Here is a 21,927-nt window from a genome sequence, read left to right on the forward strand (position 1 = left end):
TCCAGTTTAAGATACCACTGACTGTAAAATGCACCATGTTTTTGCCTCTAAGGAAAGCACTACCAATTAAACCAGCATCATCAACTGTAATATGCAGCCTAATTCAAAAGATGTTAAAATGGTGGTGGGGGATAAGAATTTTTAAACATTGATGAAATACATCTACAAGATAGTACATGTTAAATCACAAATGAATCAAAGAAATCAGCAGTAAAAGCAAGCGCATTCAGGACTTCCGAGGGAAAACCCGTAACTGAGGGTCAAGGCAGAGAGAACATGAGCTGAGCCTGGGCCAAAGAAGCTTATGCCTTACTGAGATCACTGAAGCAGAAGGAGGGCATTCCAGAAAATGGAAGCGCTGAAGTTGAAGCCAGAAGGGCACAGTGGAGAGGAATGCTGTACAGACAGTGAGCAGAGCAGTTAGGATGGATGAAGGTAAGGGCAGGCAGGCGGTGAGCAGAGGTTACACAGGAGGAAGGTCTTCAGTAAACCAGAGTGCTGATAAAACCAAAATGGCCTATAGGGTTATCCCCAACTCATGCCTGTCCGAGCTCTGAAGGGGAAGAGTTCTGTGGCACAAACAAGCTGGAGTTCCACCTTGCTGTCATTCATTCATACAGCCACACTGAGCATCTGCTAAATTCTAGGCACTTTGGAGGAAACAATCCTAAATTCTGTCTATCAAAGCAGATAAGTCATTCACTGAAATAACTGTGAGTGTAGATATCATCGTGACCCCCACTCTAAAGATGACGAGCCAGAGGTCCAGAGAGGTCCAGTGATTGCCCAGCCTCCCACTGCTGGGAAGTGGCAGGAAAGGGAGGTTGTGAGGATTTGATTTATGGCACTCTAGACAGTGTGAGACAGGGTACACACTTCTGTACAGGGTGCAGTGAACAGTAAAGATTGCTTGGATCAAAGAAATAATATTAAAAGGTTATTTTATGTTGTAAGAAGATCTTGAACACCAGGGGCCTTAGACAACCACAGACAGAGGAGAGTCCCTGATGGCTTTTAATCAGGGATCAGATCTGTGCCCTAGGAAGATTAATTTGTGATCTATCCACAAGTCAGATTATAGAGAGAAGAAACTAGAATCAGAAAGACCAATTAGAAATGTACTACAACGCTTTAAATAAAAGGAATTTGACTCAGCACAATGCTGGAGTTAAATCATGGTCTTTGCTTTTATTAACCTTGAAAGTTTAAGGACGTACATTCCCCCTGCCCCAAAATATCCTGGAGTCTTTGATCTATGAACTTCTCTAAGCTTTCATGAGCTTTGTTTCCAGCCTCAGCATATGCTAGCATCATCTGTCCTGAAACAATGGCCTTCCACAAGCAGCACAGGGTTGGGGAGAGTGGGACAGAGAGGAGGTCCAGGGATGGAGGGCTGGGAGGCCAACAGTTGCTTCTCCCAGTCTTGGTGAACACATGTGTACTGTGCCTAACTGTACTCTTATGCACTATAGATCTAGAACCTTCTCCAAACTTCCTTTTTCCACATTATAAATCCTGAATTTTAAACTCTTTTCCTATGATAGCCACCCTGCCCCCATCAGACTGTATGATCATCTAGCCCAAACCTCTTGTCTCACAGATAAAACCCTGAAGTCCTGGGAAGGAAAAGGACCTGTCTTGGGCCACATAGCCAGTGGGTGGCAGGACAAGCCTCTGACCCTCTTAGCCTCTCTGACCTGTACCATCTCCAGCTCTCAGCTCAAACCAGCAGCCCCTAGATGGACTCTGTTCCCAGGATAGGAATTCATGGTTTGGGGATAAGGGAGAACAAGTTTCACCTGAGTCTTCAGTGATACTTCCCCTCATCTGCAGATCTTTTTGACTGCTAGAGCCTATCCAGGCACTTCATGGCCTCTGCAGTATCTCTTGGGTGTCTTAACAAGGATCATCTTAAAAATCCCTGATTACTAAGTTTGCCTGATTAACAGTCTTTACCTGATTGTTAAGTTTTGAGCTGTTCAGGGTGAAATTAGGAGACAAAGCTCAGGTTGGGGTCAGGGGCAATTTATAATCACCAAATGCCTGCTGGCATTTCCAGTTGGATGCTCTACCATCACCTGAAGCCCCACACATTTCTCACAAAACCTCATTACCGTCCATGTTTCTCTCTGCCACAGTTCACCGTCATCCAGGGCCATCCATACACCCTCCTCCTCTGCCTCCAACAGTAGGTCACCAAGGAGCATTTTGTGTCGCTTTAACACCTCTTGTTTCTGTCCTCTCCTTTCCATTCCTGCTGACATTCTGCTTGAAACTCCACATGGGCTTGTGATGAGATAGCTGGGAACCTATGTGTAATATAGACAAAATTTAAGAAAGAAGGTGCCTCCCCTAACTGTGTGTGCAGTCTGCTTCCTTTGCACCTGTGTCACAGGATCCTTTCACATGTCAGCTTAGGACCCAGAATTGGCATTCCCCTCATTGGCTTGGAGCCTGTGGTTGTAAAAATCCACTTGCGAGCTTCCAGCCGTGGTCCTCTGTGTATTTGCACAGCACAGCCTCTCTCTGCCGGCCCTCCAGCTATACGAGTCTCTGCCAAGGACAGCTTTTTTAGGCAGGACCAGTCCAACTGAGCGGCCCTCATGCTAAGCTAGCCTGGATGCCACTAGTCAGAGTGAGCAAGGTGAGAACACCCAATCTCTGAGCTGAATTTCCTGAACCCCTACTGTCCATAAGGCATGAGCTGGACACTGGAAGGATGATGAGAAAATATAGGAATCCTCACCTCCACAAGCCAGCCTGGCTAAAAACGGAAGAAAGGGCAAGGAGCAAATGGCAACCCCTGAACCCCAGTCCATGACAATACATTTATTTATTCAGCCCTCATCTACTATTAAGTATCATACGAGGTTCTAGATAAAGCCATACGTGATTGTTTCCAATCATCAGGGGTTCATGACCTGTAAGGGAAGATAGCTAAGAAACAGTTCTTATCCATTGTGATACACGTCATTATGGTAGAGGTAAGCCCGGGACACTCAGAACCTAAGCTAAGACTGAAATAACACTTTTAATGATATGATTGAATATACAAATTAAATGACTGACCATGACCACACGTGTGCCAGGCACTGTGCTGTTCACATTATGTCATTTTTCTCATTTTATTTGCACAGTTTTTTTGTGTTGTTTCTTTTCTTTCTTTCTTTCTTTCATCCTTACAACATTCTGGGCAAGAGCTTTTTTTGTTTCTGGTTTTCAGACAAGACATCTAAGGCCTTGAGAGGTTAAACAGCTAGCCCAAGGTCCCCCACTTGTAACAGGAGGAAACTGTGGTCCAGCCCAGGCTGCCTCCCGCCAGAGTCTGAGGACTATGTGTGCAGCAGGCCCTCCCTGGAGGGGGCCCGGCTCGAGCAGAGCCAGGAGGGTGACTAACAGCCATCCTTACAGAGCTGGGCTGGGTGATGGGCTGCACCTGTTGCAAACATGGAGCAAAGCAAGTGCAGGGCATGGAGGAGAGAGAAAATGTATCACCCTGCAGTATCCAGGGTTTCTCTGAACAGCTGGAATGATCCAAGAAGGCTTCACAGAGGAGGTGAGCTTTGCATTGGGCTTTGAGGGCCAGCCAAGGGCCCAGTGTTTCCGAATAGGAAGAAAGCAAAAAAAAAACAGAGAAAGTCAGGCCCTAGCAATGGCCAGGCTAAGCTCTTGGCAAAGGAGGAAGAGATGAAAGCAAGAACATTGAGTTTGGAGAGCCTTCTATATATGGATGTGGGAGGGGGCGCAGATGGGGGGACACAGTAGAAGACCAGGCCAAGCCATGCCACCTAACCTGGCCTCTCCCTCTTCAGCCTATGCTCAGCTGCAGCCGCACCAGCTCCTCTCCCAACCGTCCTCAAAGCACCTGCAGCCCCAGTTTGTGATGCAGCAGCAGCAGCCATCACAGCAGCAGCAACCGCCCCAGCCATCACGGCCGGCGCTCCAAGCCCCATCCCATCCCCAGCTGGCCTCGGTCCCTCCGAGCCTGGCCCTGCAACCCAGCCCAGAAGCCCATGCCATGCCGCTAGGCCCAGTCCCATCCACCCTGCCTCTCCAGTGCCCCACTGCCAATCTGCACAAGCCTGGCAGCTCTCAGCAGTGTCCCCCTCCCACACCAGACACTGGGGCTCACAACGGATATCCCGAGGGCCTGGCCCACACCCCTCAGCGCAGGTTCCAGCATGCCTCGGCTGTCATCTTACAACTACAGCCTGCTTCACCGGTGGTGAGTAAGCCTATCCCAAGGCCCAGGGAACAGAGAGGGAGGTCACCACTCAGGCCATCCCATGGCCCCCAATGGGATGTGTATCTGTGTGGGCTGAGCATCAAAGTCCTTGTTGAGTACTCCAGGAAAGAAAAGGGGCCTCTCACTAACTTGGGGCTGGCTGAATCTTAATGTCCTTCTTCCCAAGCTCCACGGAAACAGGGGACACATCCAGAAAGGCAGAGACAATTCATGAGCAAATCATATCTGTCCTGTCCTTCAACAGCCCCAGCAGTGCACCCCTGATGACTGGAAGGAAGTGGTACCTGGGGAGAAGAGTGGGTCGGAGACTCGGTCTGGCCCATCACCACATCAGCAAGCCATCGTCACTGCCATGCCAGGTGGCCTGACTGTGCCCAAGAGCCCGAACATCCAGCAGTCCCCAGCTCACGGTATGAAGTGTAGTGGGGCCCTTGGGGGAGGGAAGAGAGTCAGCCCTCCTTGCCACCCCCTGGCACATTGCACTTGGGCCTCTAGAACGGGAAGGAAACTATAAACCCCAAGTGGCAAGAAAGAATTTGGGTAGGTGGGATCAGAGAGTGGATTGAGAGGATGAAGCAAGGATAAAGAAAGGGGACCCAGAAGGTATAAAAGGATAGAGAAAGAATTGAAAGTTCTAGATGAGGCCGGCCTGTCACTGCTGTCAGATGTATCCACTGCCGCCATGTGCTAGGTTGAGAGTTCACCCAGGGATCCAGTTGTCTCAGTCCTCTGCTCTGCTTGGTATGAGAGAGTGTTCTTGAAGTTGGCGATATGACAAGGCGGCTGCATAGCACACAGATGAGGGCAATGCCTAAGGGGAGCTAGCAGGGGATTCATGGAAAGCCTCATTGAAGGAACAGGCAGCTCTGCTCTGGGCTCCCCCACTGAGCGAGTGCTCAGTGGCAGTCAGGCTTCTCTAAGCCCTGGGTTTCAGGAGGCTCCACTGATCCCTCTACCCTGACAGGAGAACCATGGTGGTACCTCTGCCCCCACAGCAATCCCCTCACTTTCCTTTCCTTCTCTGCCAGTGTGTGCAGCCATCTTGGCCCAGATCTCGATGACATTCTGGGCCATGGGCCACGTATAATTCAGGGAGGCAGTTCCATTGTTGAACTCAATGTGCTGGGAGTGGGGGTGGAGAGAACAAGAGAAAGGGGGTTTTGGAAATGGAAGAAAGAGAAATGAGAATAAAAGAACTTTGGGGCAAAGTAGTTATAAATGTCCTATAAGGAATGGAAGAGGGATCAAGGAAAAGAAAAGCAAAGGAAAGCAAAGAACATTCGAAAAATTAAAAGAGAGGAGATCAGAGTTCTCTTGGCAAATTGCAATGAAAAGGGGTTCACCATTTTGTAAAGCAGCCCATTCCACTGTGGGTTTGCTCTAATTATCAGAAAGTGGCTTTTCAAATTAAGTCAAAATCTATTGTGCTGGAACTCCCACCACTGGCTGTGATTCCGTCTTGTGGATTGCAATGGAGTCCATCTCCTACAGTGTGTGTAGACAGTTATCATGTCTCTTTCTTCTCCCCATCCCCCCCCCCATTAAAAAAAAAGAGAGAGAGAGAAAAAAAAACATCTCCAGGCTAAATATTTTAGATTTATTTCAATTTTTACCTGTCACACATCAAGACCTCCCATTTCCACCATGCTGATCATTCTTGTCTAGCCACATTCCACCTTTCCATGAATTCTCTTAAAGTGTGATTCCCCCAAATGAAGCACATTAATTCCAAATATAAAAAAGTGCTAGTGACCCAAGGTTGGCACCTAGACCTAGCTTTATAAGCCCTCCAAGAGGCAGAGCTCTGCATAGTATAGTAGAGAGGAACTAAAGTTTATTGAACACCTACTATGTGCCAACTTGTGTTTTCCTTTGCTCACTCATGATATCCCTGAGAGATCATTACTATTGTCCCCATTATTTAGAGGAGGAAATGAAAGGCTCCAGGTCTCACAGGTAAGAAAGGGCAGCCCCAAAATTCTGGCTTCAGGGGTAATGCCCTTACCTGCCTTCATCAGGACATTGCACCTATGACCCCATGTTAACTCCCCCAACCCAAGGGAATGATGCCCTTGGTTCACAGAGCACCGTGTCTTGTGAATCCCAGAGGGGTTGGGCTTGGTTTTGGTTTCTGGTTTTGTGGTTTCTTTTTACATGAACTGCTATCACTTCAGGTCCCCTCCATCTCAAACTTGTACAGTGTCTATTGTGAGCCAGAATGTTATTATGTCCATTCAATGGTGTCTTGTGAATTTAGCCCACAGTTTGAGGCACACCAGAAAATGGTAACAGTTAATAGCTAGCATTTAATGAGTCCTCTCTGCCAGCTTTACATGCATTTCCTCACTTAATCCTGCCAGTAATTCTCTGAAGCTGAAACCTTTATTATGCCCATTTTCAAGATAAGAAAACCGAGGCACAGAGAGAATAAGTGGTGGGTGAGGAATGTTTTATATCTGAATTTTGTCACTCATTCTACTAACGCCTCTGCTTAACTTTGCCATCTGTATATTATATAGCATGTCTTTAGCCAATTTGCTGATAGAAATGTTGAATAGGACCTGACTGAAGACATATGCCCTGTCTGCAGGTTGGTGGTAATCAACAGTCTTTGTTCAGTTATTTGTTATCCAACAATCTCTGAATGAACTGACATCTGCCTTCCTTTCTCCATCTTGTCTATAAAACTCTCAAAATTTTTTTCTGAAATCTAGTCCAAACGATACACATATAACAAAGCACCCTGTTCCTAACGTTCTATCTCATGAGAAAAGTAAGCTTTGCACTGTGGAAACAACCGTCAACCACCCAAGATTTAAATATCCATCTGTATTATGTTTGAATGCCTGCTTTGTGCAGAGCACTGTGAAATGGGAGGTAATCCACAGAGAAAGGAGGTCTGTACCCTACCTTCAAGGAGCTTAAGCTCCTCTGGAAAAGATGAGAAGTGCACAGGAAAAAAATACAGTAAAAGATATGATAAATGTCATAGAAAGATTATGGGTAAGTGCTTTAAAAAGTAAGAGAGAAAAGTTACTGCTGAGTAGAGATTATCTGGGTAGATTGCAGGGGGGTAAAGTGGCCTTATTCTAGAGCAAAGGTTGGCAAACTACATCCTAAGGGCCAAATTCATCATATTACCAGTATCCCTACAGCCCACAAGCTAATAATGGTTTTTTGCATTAAAAAATTTTTTTAAGACTCAAAAGAATATTTTGCGATACATGAAAATTATATGAAATCCAAAAGTCTGTGTCCACAAATAAAGTTTTATTGGAACACAGCCACATTCATGCATGTAGTGTTGTCTGTGGTCACTTTCCTGATGCAACAGTAGAGTTGAATGGTTGCAATAGAGACCACATGACCTACAAAATCTAAAATATTTACTATCTGATTTCTTACTGAAAAAGTTTGCCAGCTACTTTTCTTGAGTCTAGACCTTTAGGAGAGGTAGGACCTGGACATGTGGAGCTGGGCAGACAGCATTCCAGAAGGGACTACTGAAGTGGATAAAGGTAGGGAGTAGTGTGGGCATGTTTATAGAACAAAATACAAGTGTAAGAAATGTAAGGACAGAAAGGGGAAGGAAATGTGAATATTAATGAAAGAAGGCATTGAAAAATGGGCGGAGGGAGAGGGAAAGAAAAAGAGAGCAAAGTAAACCAACAGGGAATATAAAATAAATGTAAAATGTGGAAACAAAGAGAGATGAGGCCTGTGGGGAAAGGGATGGGGGGATGAATGAATGCTAAGAAAGGTAAGGATATGAGAAAATATTGGAAATAGAAGTCAAGCATGGAGAGAGAAATTCGGATCATCTATTCAGCATGAAGCTGGGCGTGGGGGGTGGGGGCTTGTGAAGGTCTCACAAGCTCTAGCACGTCTACTGAATGAAGGTGCTTCCCCACAGTTTAGTTTAAACCAGCGTGGTTTAGAAAAAGAAGTAACATTTACTGGGCTCCAACTGTGTGCCAGGCACTGCAGGCAATTTGTGTAAATGCCCTCAGTTAACCTGCATAGTAAGCCTAAAGAGGAGGCATTATCCCCATTTATGGAGGTGTAACTGGGGCACTTCGGTCATTAGTTAACCTCTCTGATACTTAGTTCCCAGTGGGGAGGATAATGACTACTTGTGGGGTTATTGTGAACTCTTTTAAGTGAGAGGAGAGCGCGAGCATGTAGGGCTTGACACAAATTAAGCACTCAATTAGTGCTAGTCGTTATTCTTCCTGCCTCCGACTTGGCCAGGCGACAGTCCATCACCGCACTGGGGACTTCTGACGGGGCGAGGGCGGAAGTCCGCGAGGCGCGGCGCGGCGCCTGCCTCCCTAAACCTCAAACTGACGTCTCTAACCGGCCACCGGCCTCGCGGAGCCTTCCCAAGGGCGCCGCGGGGGCGGGGCCGGCGCGGCCGCACAAAGGAAGCGCGCGGCCCAGCTTCCGCGCTGGCGCCCCGCCTCCTGGAGGCCCCGCCCCGCGCGCCCAGGCCCCGCCCCCGCCCCTCGCCCCGCCCCCGGCGGAGGCGGCCGCGGGAGCCCTGCCGGGACGCGCCGCATTGTCTCCGCGGCGGCTGCAGCCCTAGAGCGCCCGCCGCGCGCGCGCGCGCAATCCGCCGCCGCCCGCACCCCCACCCCGGCCTCGCGCCCCTGCCGCCCTTTGTGGACGCCGGCTCGGCCGGTGCGGTCGGATGCGCCGCGGCAGCCCCGGGCCCCGGCTCGGAGGCTCCCGGCGGAGAGGAGGCGGCCCGCCCGGGCCCGGGACCCCGCGCGAGGCGGCGCCCGGCCGAGGGGTTGCGTAGGCCCCGCCCGGCCAGGCCCAGCCGGGCCCTGGACAGGTCAGTGTCCGTGGCGGGGGAGGGGTTCTCGCCCGGAGGGGTCCTGCGGCCCACGCTGGTCGCACCAGACAACGGCCACCGCCCTCCGGTGCCATTCCCGGCCCGGGCCTACTCGGCTGCCAGGCCGTGCCAGCCTGCGACTCTCGCCCTCCCGGCGCCAGGGAGGTGCCCTGCGCCTCCCCCGCCTCGTCGGGGACCCTGCCTGCCCCTCACTCCCCCGGCAGCCGTTGCGTCACCCTCGGCGTGCCCAACGCTTCCGTTGTGTCCCCGCACGCCCCCACCCCCGCTTCGGTCCTCCGGGGACGGCGCTTTCCCGGGGATGGACGGTCCGCTTAGGGACAGGGCTGCTGGCATCTGCTCTACTTTCTGGGTAGGCGACTGCCTATCTTGGAGGGCCTGCGACTTCGGTGGAGAGTTTTGTTTTTAATCTAGTCTCACGAGGCTTTTAATTGGATGGAAAGGGACAAGCTGTTCTGTGTCCTCCTCTCTTCCATTTTTAGAAGAGCGTTTTCTCTCCTTCCCATGCCAAATGAAGGCATATTGTATTGTGTGGGCTCTTTACATTAAAAATAGAGACCTGTGAGATTCCGTCGTTAAATTGAAGTCCACAGGGAGGGAAATAATCTGCCCAAGGTCAGGTTGCCAACTAACGGTGACCCTGCAGTGATGAGAACTCCTAGTCGGCGACTGCTATATTGCTGGATACCAGTTTGTGCCGGTGATACTCCACCGTCACAGTCCTCACCCTCCCTCCCCCAAGGCCGCTTTTGAGACCTGAACAGATTTCACTGACACAGTTTCAGTTCTAATCAACTTTCCTTTCCTTCCTGCTCCATACCTAGAATGTTCACCTTGTTGCCTTGCTGTCTACAGAGACACAGTTTTCTATTCCTTTTCCTGTTTAACAAATCAGTGACAGCTCTCCCCCTTAGATCTCCCATTCCAGATCTTTAATCCCTTTCCATTAGCATATTGGACCCAGAGGATCCCTTGTTGTGAAATAAGCTACCGACCTAAATCCACCATATGTCCCCAATTTTTCTAGGACAACCCCAATTTAAAATATTCCATCCCATTGTCTTATCAGCCAAGTGTCTCAATTTTTGGTTTAGAAAATAGTGTCATTTTAACCGTATCAGGCCCTGCTGTCCTGGCCTTTTCCAGCTATTTGACTCTGGGGCATAACTGGGTAATCCAATTACCATTCACCTGGGATTTTCTTTTTATTCCTCACCCCCACCCCCAGTCAACCCAAACGTTGGAACTGCTAGGATTTCTAGATGAGTCTGGAAATTGCAGGCTAATGAGGCAGGGAAATTCCTTCTTGCTCCTATATGTCTGCCCCTGCCCTCCCCAGTTTTTATTCTGTGTACAGGGCCTCAGACCTGTGGCAGTGTCTGTTGATTTAGGGCTTAAGTTGAGGTCACATGGGATGTAGGGCTTAATAGCATTTTGACTTTAGAAGAGAAAGAAACTTACTGTGTTGGTTACAGGGCAAGAGGTTCTATCTCGTATCTTAAGATACCTGCACAGCTAAGTAGTTTTGGTTCCTCTCAGATTTCACACACCTTGTTTGCCCTCCTGACCCATGCGAAGCATTGTCCTAGGCACTGTGGAGAATACAAAAGTGGCTTTCCCCGCTTCACCCTCAACATCTGGATCTGTGTGTGGAAATAACCACACTTTTGAATCAGCTGATGCCTGTGTGTTTCCCACTGTTTCTGTCCCTGAGTTCCAGTCCCTGCCAGACGGGAACCAGAGCTTCTGGCTCGGCTCCTTTACAAGGGCTGGCTTCTTTCACAGAGGGCCCAGCAGATGGGCAGTGGTGCTCGTGCGGCACCTGCCCTTTCCAGGCACTCACCATGGGAGCTCTGCCCCTCAGCCCACCCAGGATCTGTTTCCAGGCTTGTCCATACACATTGGGAAGAAGAGATGCCTTTTTTTCCCTCTCCAGCATTAATCTCAAGTCCACTTTCTGTTGTTCTTGAGCTGCTTTTTCAGTTGTCGAACTGCATTTTTGTGAGCCATAGCTCCTGTTTTCATCACCTTCCCCCCCACCCCCAACCGCCGCCTTTTTAAGCTGTTGTTGTATTGCTAGGTGGCACATAGATACTTAATGAATATTCGTATTTTTCATGGCCTCCTAGCCCCGTCCACTTCTCTGCCAGGTCCTGGCTTAATTTCTAACTTGCCTTTGTCAGGTGCACTCAAGATATTATTTCCACTGCCCTCAAAGTGAGGAGGAATCTCCAGCTCTTCTTCCTTCTGTGCCAGTAATGATTCTCCTGGCTGTGGGCCTCTTCAGCCCTTGTTGCTCTGCATTGCAGTGGAGCAGAACCTCTTGGGAAGGTGTCTCATGCTTCTCCAGACATCCCTCCTCTGACACTGACTTTCTAGTCTAAACTGGTGACCCTGAGACTTCTCTTCCTGTCCCAGAGGCCCCTTCCCCCATCTCTGACCCTGTGCCTGTGCCTTGCTCTGGCTCAGCCCCAGAATCCACTCTTTTCAAACCACATCCTTTTTCCTGCCTTACTCATTTCCTGTCTCAGATACTTTGGATCCCTTGGATCTTTCAGTGGGAGAGAGAATAAGGGGAATAAATAGATAGATGATTTTATGAAACTGAACTGTTCGTGCCTCTGGTCTTGCATGCTCTTCGGCGTCCCCTCTGTAGGTTTTCTTGTTTTAGGGGAAAGAAAACACTTACTCAGAATTAAGAACCTTTCCCTGAGTTTGTGAATGTCTTTTTGTCTCAGTTTTTTCCTGTTGTGATTAAGTCTCTGTCCTCCTCTGGGCTGTGGGCCTCTCTCTAGGCATTCAGTAACTTATTTGCTGAATAAAGTTCACCCCTTTCCTGTCAAACTCCTTCCCTTTCAGTTCACATTGATAGGTAGGTAAGCCAACATAAAGTTTAAATTGAAAAACTAGAGAATAGGATAGTGGTTCCAGTTCTAGTAAGGCTGCTCCATGGAAGTGTGACATTCACAGGGAGTTTTTACCTCCTCTTGGTTAGTCCCAGATTATATTATTAAAGTTCTTCCAGCTGTGCAGTGCCATTTACTCTCCAGGAAGATTTGATTCCCTCCTGGAAAAGATTCTCTGAAAAGCTACATCACATCTACTAGAAATAAGAATAAGGAAGCAAGACGCCTTCAGAAAAGCATAGTTTCTCTTTTATTCCCTTTCTTTGGTGCCAGTTTTTGCAACTGGAAGATGAAGATGATGATTTTCTGTGGTCAGGAGGAATCTCACAAAAGTGATTGTAGAGATGCTTGGGTGTTTTCCACTCCCTGGAGAAAGAGTGAGGACTAGCTGCCTTACGCAATCTGCTCCCCTGAGGGCTTTTGCCAGTAACAAAAATGACTCTGCAGTGCCTTACTAGCACCTGTCTGATGGAAATGAAAGCTGGGACTAACCCCTCAAGGTAGAGTGATGAACATATACAGATTTATGTTTTCAGTGTTTTTATGGCCTGCTTTAAACTGCAGTGTGAGTCACCAGTTTAAAAGACTCTGTTTGAATATGTGTTCTGTTAAAAATGTTTCAAGTGGGCCTGTTTAAGATAACTTGAAATACTTACCACAGTTCAAGTAGATGCAGGTTTCATTTTAAGCATTGACTTACTTAAAAATTTCAGCTTGAATTTAGTTACATCAGAACACAGATATACTTGTTTAAAAAAAAAAAAAACTCAGAGACAAACCATCTTTAATTCAACTTTATGACATTTTGGGAATTGTTAGGAAAAGAATCAGCCATTTGTTTATCCAAGACAACAGTCTTACAGACTCAGGGCTTTTTCCCCATTAGTTACAAAAGTAGAATTGACATGAATTAAAAAATGTTTTTTTTTATAGTTAATCCAGTTATATTATTAAGAATGATTAGTTTTTGAAGATATATACTAAAAAATAGCATATGATTTAAATAATAAATTGTTACTGTGTGATTCATTGTAAAATCATCTAGGCCAGCATACTTAATGGTTTTTTCTTTTTCCTTCCCCTTCCAAATTATTTATAGTTAGTGAAAAGGGATGTGTTTTCCTATACTTTAAATTTCCAAATGATTTTTTTTTTTAGTTCAATCCAAAAGAAAACATTCTTTCTACATCTGCCAAAGAAGTGATTGCTGTTAAACAGGGATTGCCAGTATTCTAAGATAAATCCAGATGTTGAAGAGAGTCCCAGTCTGCCATTGGGCTTTCTTTAAAGCAGAAACCTGTGTCTTGGATGATTTTATTCTTAGCAGTGAAATTTGTCATAGCTTCTCTTAAGAAAAATGGCTTTTAGATGCCATGTCATAACCGACTCTTCTCCAGTAGATTAGGAGGAGCAGGCCTGATGCTGAATATTGGAACTTTTGGCAAGAAAATGAGAGTTCATGACTGCTAGGAGTTATTTTTAAAGCCCTAGTTGCATGGCTATTATGTCTCAAATACAGTATAATTATCCCTAGTTACTGATATCTTTAGCATATTTGAAACCGTCCATATGTGGCCTAAATCCGCACTGCTATATTAAGACATTTTTAAACAGCCCAAGCAAATGACACTGAATTAAAATTAATGTGAGCCAAATACTATTTTTTTTTTAAATCAATTAAGTCCACATTTCTAGGCCTCCAGTATTAATCTCTTCTGTCAGCTTATTGGTAGCAAAGTAGGGTGATTGAAAATTTAGATGATGGTTATAAAAGGGAGAGGGCAGTGTTTTCTAAGAACAGAAATGATCAAGAAGATTGATTTTCAAGATAAGAATAATCTATCCCATTATATAGACAAGGACAACCAAGGTTGGATTTCTCTAGTGCATTCATTCTCTCTCTCTCTCTCTCTCTCTCACCCATTTCTCTAAAAATATTGTTGCTTCTGCAGCTGGTAGACAAAAGAGTCATATCCAGCAACATGGTGGCCTTTCCTTGTTATCAGCCTGAAAATAGAGAATTTTCTAAACATTTGTGGTGGTTTTTTTAACTGTTACAAATCCATCTTCCATGATTTTATCTTCAACTTTTTAAAGTAATTTCTTTTCACAGGCTAAACCACCTCCTGGCATTATAAGAACCACTGGGAAAAAGTGGTTCTTCTTTGGCTCCTAAATTCTTTGCTGGTTTCTGGGGTTCCTTTGATACCCTGAAACTCTATGAAATAAATGCATAGGAAGGAAATCTGGCACTTCTCATGTCCTTTGAATTAATGACTGTTGAAGGTGAATTGAGATGTGTGATCTGCCTTCAACAGCAGGTATATTTCCCTAGTGTTGCAGTTCATTGTCAAAGCGGAAGTATGATTTCTTCCTGAAGCCTGAACTCAGGAGTGCCGGGACAGGACGCTGAGTAGGCCACCGCATCTGAGGAACATGAGTGATAACCTGAGTTTGGGCCAGTGAAAGAACAGCTGTGCTCTGGAGCCGCAAGAGGCCAGGCCCAGTGCACTGAGCCTGGGGCGGCTTCCTGGTCTCTTGAGTCTCAGTGATGGGAGCCCTCCAATGGTAAGTCAGGCCTCTTGCACTGCATTGTATCTGCAGTATCACGTTTAATCCTTGCCACAGCCATATGAGACAAAGATAAGCATCCCATTTTACAGATGAGGAAACTGAGGCCTTCAGTAACTTGCCTGGGATAATCTAAGATTTAAGCTTAGGGTCTTTCTGATCCCAAGTGTTAACTGCTGTTTAACAGCTTCCAGATGTAATCAGTGCCAACCAAGCATTTTACATGTATAAACTCTGCTATTCACTGTCAACCTGCAAGACAGGCAGCATAATGGTCATTTATATAGATGGAGACACAAACACAGCAGGTACCAAGTGCTTGAAGCTGCCCAGGTGATCAAAGATGGAACCAGAGTGAACCCAGGTCTGCCCAGAGCCGGTGCCCTTTCCACTCTGCCATTTTTCCTGTCGTCTCCAGTGATTCTGATGTCCCTAGCAGAGGGCCTCTCATGTCCGTTCCACACCTTTTGCCTTGTGAAATCGCAGCATCTGCTAGAGAACTGTGACATCAGGGTATCTGGGAGCCCTCCCTGGGCACTGGAAAGGAGGACTGGCTCCAGTAAGTGGAGCTCTTGTTGAGAACTCCCCCTGGCTCCCTGCAGCCGGAGGTAGTCATTGCACGGTGCTCCTTGGCCTGAGCTGGGCAGCAGTGTTGCAGCTGTGTGGAAATCCCCCCTGAGTCCCCGCCCGAACTGAGCGGGGGCAGCTGGCTGTTCACTCCATTGATTCCTTCCTCCAGAGCTGGGGGTGGCCGCTTGGAAAACATTCAGCTGTTTACAATTCAGCTTATGTCCACTGTAGCTGGGGCCTATGGGTGAGTCAGAAGGGCTGTGCGCTCCGCCTGTGTCCAAAGAGACAGGCTGAAAGTCAGCTGTATGGTAATGGCTGCAAGGGAGGAGGATCCCTCCTACCAGGCTTGATGCTTAAGATCCAGGAAGCCCGTCTGCTCTCGAATCCTCTTAACCCAGACTTAACAAGGTCACTCCGCAGTGACACAGAGGCCCGTCTGAGGCCACCTGGCCCAGCTTCCCTGGCGTTGTGCCAGCCAGCTCTCCGCAGAGCGGGCCAAAGCGATCTTCCTGTCACAGTCCTTTTTTCCCTTCTCGGGAGAGGCTCCCAAGAGCAAAGGTGCTCTGAGGGCAGGATGGTGACAGCACCTCTGAGAAAAGGCCACAGCCTTTTGTGTGTCGGACATCTCGGTCCTTAGCAGAATTGCACAAGCTAAAAACATCTGGCCTTGGTGCCGCCTACCTTCTGGGTTCTCAGGGGAACCCAGGATGGGAAGCGAAGTACAATTTTCCCACCTCTAAGAGCTCCTTTTATGCATGGTTTAGTGGGTGGTGGTGGTGTTTATTTGCTAAATCACATCCGACTCTTTGCAACCCCAAGGATTGTAGCCCACCAGGCTCCTCTGTCCATGGGATTTCCCAGGCAAGAATACTGGAGCGGGATACCATTTTCTTCTCCAGGGGATCTTCCCAACCCAGGGATCAAACCGGGTCTCCTGCATTGGCAGGTGGTTTTCTTTGCCCCTGAGCCACCAGGGAAGCCCGTTTTAGAACGTAGTCTCTTCATTTAGGTGGCACACACTCTTGCCTTCATTCTGAAATGTAGACTTAATTACGCACCCTTTTTCTCCTCTGGAAAATTAAGATGTTAGACCCAGGACCCTCCTAACCCCAGTCCACAGAGGACTAGTGCCCCTGATCCAAAATATCCACTCTTCATCCCCCATGCCTCTTTCCAGACCTTCTGTCCCTAACTGGGGAGGAAAGCGCTCTGCTTCTCTAAATGATTCACAGCCAGGTGTGAATGACTGCAAGTGTATATTTGCATTTTAAAGCAGGTTGTTAACCAAATGCATCTCTTTAGTTGACTACTCTGTCAGGGTCCCAGGATGGAGCCACGATTCCTCTTTCCCTCTCTCTTCCCCCTCCCCCCTCTCCCCACTAACAGATTGGTACTTAACGAGATTTTGTACCTCCCTCACTTTCGGAGCGGCACTGATGTCTTTAGGGGCCCGACTATAATGAGATTGTAAAGGGTGGCCACAGCCTTTGCTGAGGGCTCACGGGCCCTCAGCTTGCCGCCCCATGTTAGCGCCCGGTGTGCCTGGTCTGCATCAGCTGCTCTCCGCCTGGGATGTGGCTTCCCTGGGTGTCCCTTTGCAGGCGCTCCGCTCAGGGTCTCTCTAGAGCAGGCAGTTGCTGAGGAGCCCTGCTGTCACCCCTCCTGCCCATGGGACTGGCCTGCCAAGCTGAGGCCCAGTGAGCAGGACTTCACAGCCAGGGGCCTGGAGAGAACGCTCTGTGTTGTGTAAGTGACCTTGTTTTGCCATTTGCTGAGCAGAATTTGCTGCAGGAAATGATCCGTGTTATCACCTACTATGCCTCCTTGAATCCTCTATTAACTTCATTAGCTTTGTCTTACTCCTGCTGCTGCCAGGCACGGGTAGTTAGAAGTCTTGAAAATTAAAATACTTCTTTTTCCTCATGTCTGTAGAAAGTGTAAATGGCCACTGGCCAAGCTGAGGGGTGTAGGGAGAGGTCCTGCTTGCTTTTCATCTCCTCTGAAGTCAGGTCTTCAAGGCTGCTTATTTTCGGGGCAAATAGACTTGGTCAGGTCATCTGAAACACCCACAATAAATGTTAGTACTGAACCGTATTTTAGCGTAACTGATGATTTTTGCCGTATCTGTGTTTATAAAGAGCACCATCTGCTGCTGCTGCTGCTAAGTCGCTTCAGTCGTGTCCGACTCTGTGCGACCCCATAGATGGCAGCCCACCAGGCTCCCCCATCCCTGGGATTCTCTAGGCAAGAACACTGGAGTGGGTTGCCATTTCCTTCTCCAATGCAGGAAAGTGAAAAGTGAAAGTGAAGTCGCTCAGTCGTGTCTGACTCTTCGGGACCCCATGGACTGCAGCCCACCAGGCTCCTCCGTCCATGGGATTTTCCAGGCAAGAGTACTGGAGTAGGGTGCCATTTCCTTCTCCAAAAGAGCACCATAACTGGTTCCAAAGTGGCCCAGATGGAACCTAGCTAGGGCCAGCCCGACCTCTGTCTTCGTGGGCAGGAGAGCTCAGCCTCTCTGGACACCTACCTCCTGGCCCTGGGGGCAAGGCTGTTTGTATAGGCGCCTCTGGCCTCTGCTTCTGGAGGACATCATTCCTTTCTGAATGCCTGGAGCCAGCGTCAGTGTTTCACAGCGGGCCAGGGAACCCAGAGCTGCAGTCTTTGGAGCTGATTTAATGCGAAATTTCCCATCCACTAAGGAAATCCCCGCTCTAACAAGAATAAATGGGCTGAGAAGTAGCTCTTATTCTTCTTCAGAGCCAGGTAGCCAGAAATGCCATTCTTGTAGCCAGGCACCAGCCCACCTGCTCTGTCTCAGTCACTATCGCCTCAGAAAGTGACTTGCCAATCTCAACTGGTGGTTGCTGTTGGAAGACTAGGGAGAACAAAACTGTGGTCAACCGTGAAGATGGAGACCACAGTTTCCACACGCTGTGGTTCAGCACCTATTAAATGGCTGTCATGTGTTGGTCACTGGGTTAGCCCTGAAGATACAGACAAGACCTGGACAGCCCTGCCTAAATAGGGCCCCTGCTTTGCCTAGCAGAGAAGACTGGCCCTGAGCAGATAATTTCACAAATGGGGCCCAGGGAGTGGGGAGGGGATTCGCCCTTCCTGTTTTAATCCAGTCCCTATAAGGACTGTTTCTGCCAGAGCCTGAGAGCAGATTGAGACGCAGCCTACAGGTTGAGGCCTGTGTTATGTAACAACGCCCCCAGAACACATTGCTTTGTTCATTCTCATCCGAATACTTGGCCCTTTGTGGTCAGCTTCAATCAAATGCTAGATTCTACCTCTCCCTTCCCCCGCCCCCACTGGAGCTTGGTTTTATTTCCTTATGCAGCTTCTCCTTCTCAGGGTGTCCTGGCCTCTGCCTTGCAGACCCAGGTACCTCACTCTGTATAAAGGCATTTGAGACCTCTGAGAATCCCAGCAGCACTTACAGTCTTGGGACCAGTCAAGGGAACTGAGTAAGGAAGAATTCCAAAGATAGAGGACTTCTTTGTCTCTCTCTCATCTGGCCTCAGGGCCAGCAGGGCAGGTTGTTGCACGTTTAAGCTGCTTTCCCTTAAGCAAGCCGCAGAGCAGTCTGGGAGAGCGGGAAGCAGATTAAATTAATCTCAGAGTGCTGAGCTTGGCAGGGGGTGAGATCGTGTATGGTCATTCTAGAAATAGCCCAAACTCCTTTGTTACTAGAGCAGATGATGAGGGTTTGCCTGCAAGATGACTGCAAAACAGAATCGTTGCAAACCTCTGTACAAGTTGTAAAGCACTCTCCTGCCCGTCCCTGGGACTCTTGTCTGTCCTGCAACCAGCCAGAGTTATAACGGAGAGTGATCGTTCTAAGGATGTAGTGAAAGGGCTTATTAGTTTGTTCTCTTGCTTGATAAGATCCGTTTTTTTTAGAACTTAAATTCAAAACAGGTCTTTTTCCAGAGTTAAGCATTGGCCCTGTAGCCCCTGGGCTGGTGAATATCTCTGTTTGCTACTGTATTTGGCATAAGGAAAGAATCTGCCCTCAGGAACCACCACCTCTTTGCAGTGTACATTTATCAGTAGGGTAGAGGGGCCAAAAAGAAGAGTCCAACAAGGTTGGAGAAATCTCAGGGAGATAAGGTATCAGCACCCATTTGGTGATAAATATCAGTGAAAAGTGGCAGGCGGGCATGATCCCAGAATGAAGAGGAAAACGGATCAATTCCAAGGAAGTGCTGTGAAGTGAAGTCGCTCAGTCGTGTCCGACTCTTTGTGACCCCATGGACTGTAGCCCACCAGGCTCCTCCATCCATGGAATTTTCCAGGCAAGAGTACTGGTGTGGTTGCCATTTCCTTCTTCAGGGGATCTTCCTGACCCAGGGATTGAACCCAGGTCTCCCGCATTGCAGGCAGACGCTTTACCATCTGAGCCACCAGGGAAGCCCTAGAAGTGCTGTGAACTAAAACAAGGGAGTCACTCATTGCCCATCTGTGCTCTCCAAAACAAAATTCTTACAAACTGGATCTCTTAGATCAATACTTGATATGATATGTTAGGGTTGACTACCTGACTTTAAAAAATGCTGACAGAGATGACAGAGGGTGATGAACTTGCAGCCTTTCAGATAAGAAGTAGTTGAAGGAGCAGAGGGAGTGTGGCCTGGAGGAGAAAATATGTACTGGGGTCATGAGTGCCACCCTTCATGACACCACGGGCATTTCTTGAGTGTTTCCCAGTGTGGTCACACTGCACTGCTATTCATCATCTCACTTAGCCCTCGTAGCAGGGCTATAGAGTTGTCGTCTTATCATCTATATTTTCTAGCTGGAGAAACCGAGGCTCAGAGACAGATAAGGACATGCTGCTAATCCTTGAGTGATAGAGACCAGTCTCTAAGCCAAGTCTAAGGCTGTGTTTTTACCCATTGTGCAAGTATGATTGGCCTTGTTCTGTGTGGTCTTAAGGAATAGAACCAGGATAAGTAGATAGAAATTAACAGATGGATTTTTGGCTCATTGTAAGGAAGAACTTCTTGAACTGTCCAAGTTGGGGACAAACTACTTCAGAGGTAGTGAGTTCCTTTGTCATTAGAGGTGTTCAAGCAAATGCCAGAAAAGCACTAAGTGGGGCTGTTACCGAGAAAGGTCAAGCACTGGTAAGGGCTTGAACCTAGGGAATATTCATCTAGGCTCTAATTGGAAGGAAATAGCTGCCATGTAAAAACAGGATTTTAATTTAAATACTAAGCTTTCTATCTTAACATTTACTCATTTTTAAAAATACGTATTTGTTTTTTCACGTATTTAAAATTTAAAAGCAAAGAAACTTAATTGATTGCATAGTTAACTCAGTCCTCCTAGTTATTCATGGATTGTTAAGGAAAGATTTTCTTTTCACTTCCTAAACACCTTTACAATTTAGAAACACTGAATCCAAAGTAGAAAATTTCCGTCCCTATAGAAAAGTCAAAACTGTCCAAAAATTTTTTTTCAAAGGAGACTATAAACATTGAAATGAATTTTTCTTAACTTGGTGGTATGACTATCTCTCCAAAGAATTATTTTAAAATCTCATTAATCACATCTCTCAGGTAACTCCTGCTCAGCTCTGAAGTTCATTACAGCTGAATTATAGAAGTCTGAGTACTGAAGATGTATGTCATGGTTAACTTTTTTTTAACAAAAAAGATTTATCCTGGTTTATTGTACGCTAGGACTACTAGTAAGAAAGCCAGTTATAAACCTTTCCTAAAATGAGTTTACTTTGATTCCTCCATCCTATATAATTAGGCCTTGTAAATTCCTCCTCTGTGGTGGATTTTGGATCTTTAACATGAAATAAGAGCATCTTCCTATAAATTTTGTGCAAAAATTGCTTTAATAATTATACTGAAATCGTTTTCCAAAGTGTGTACACATATACACACTGAGTTATGCTTACTGGCAGTAGGCTTGTTGCAATAAAGAAATGGCTTTTTCTTTCTTTCTCTTTTTTTCTTTTTTAGGAAGTTCCAGTTTAAAAGCAGCCTCAGCTCACACAGTTGGTGGTGGTAGACAATGGCCCTGGGAAGGGGTGGGAAGAGAGTTACAAAAGTGAGGAGATAAAAGTTGTTTCTCACAGTGAAGCAGCTCATGAGAGGTACTGTTTGAAGTGGAGACGAGGAGGTCCCTCATGCGGTTCCGCGGAGGCTCCCCTCACACTCTTTGGAGCTCTCTGTCAGGCCTTTCAGAGCAAGGCTGGCAGGCCTATGGGGAGAACTTAGGCAGCGCTGTCCATGGAGGAAGGAGACTGTGGTCAGCCAAGGATCAGATTGAGTGTGAAGCTGAGAACTGGATAAGAGGCTTGATTGGAAGCACAGGACCTGCAGAAACAGCATAGATAACCTCATCTCTGCCTGGTGGCTTCCTTGGTGGAGAAATAGAACACACACATATCTTAATGCAGTGATCCCAAGCAGCCAGTCTTTGCATAGGCAGATCTATATTAAAATGTTTACTTGGGGTTCAGTACTTTGACATTTCACAGCATGCTTAAAATTGGACCCTTGCCCGAGGAACTTCATGGAAGGTTCCTTCAATCTGTCTTCCCCCAAACCCATCAAGCCCCAAGCCCTCTACCTAGTTCAGCTTTTTTCATCCTGGTTTTAGATGGTACCTTGAATACACTTTTCTCCCTTGAGCTGAATGTTAACTTGTTTGTCCAGATCAATATTGACCAAGGTCTTCACTCCTCCAAAAGGCAGAATCCTTGTCTGTTTAACCTAGTCGAACTATTCTTAGCGCAGGATAAAAATAAGAAA

General features: G+C 47.2%; 1 protein-coding gene across 8 annotated transcripts in view; it reads left to right on the forward strand.

Moving 5' to 3' along the window:
• The window catches only part of PHC2 (polyhomeotic homolog 2), a 114,437-nt gene that overhangs the window by 81,802 nt on the left and 10,708 nt on the right, over window positions 1–21,927 (forward strand). For 4 of the 8 annotated variants that reach the window (XM_059875717.1, XM_024976356.2, XM_024976365.2 and 1 more), the window contains 2 exons: window positions 3,813–4,225; window positions 4,491–4,656. In XM_059875717.1, the coding sequence (XP_059731700.1) occupies window positions 3,813–4,225; window positions 4,491–4,656 (579 nt within the window). Of the gene's footprint in view, window positions 1–3,812; window positions 4,226–4,490; window positions 4,657–8,767; window positions 9,084–14,347; window positions 14,576–21,132; window positions 21,267–21,927 lie in introns of those variants that run through there. The other 4 variants (NM_001192908.1, XM_005202975.5, XM_024976377.2 and 1 more) reach the window with 4 other exon arrangements.

Source organism: Bos taurus, chromosome 2 (assembly GCF_002263795.3).
Source record: "Bos taurus isolate L1 Dominette 01449 registration number 42190680 breed Hereford chromosome 2, ARS-UCD2.0, whole genome shotgun sequence".
NCBI classification, from domain to species: Eukaryota; Metazoa; Chordata; class Mammalia; order Artiodactyla; family Bovidae; genus Bos; species Bos taurus.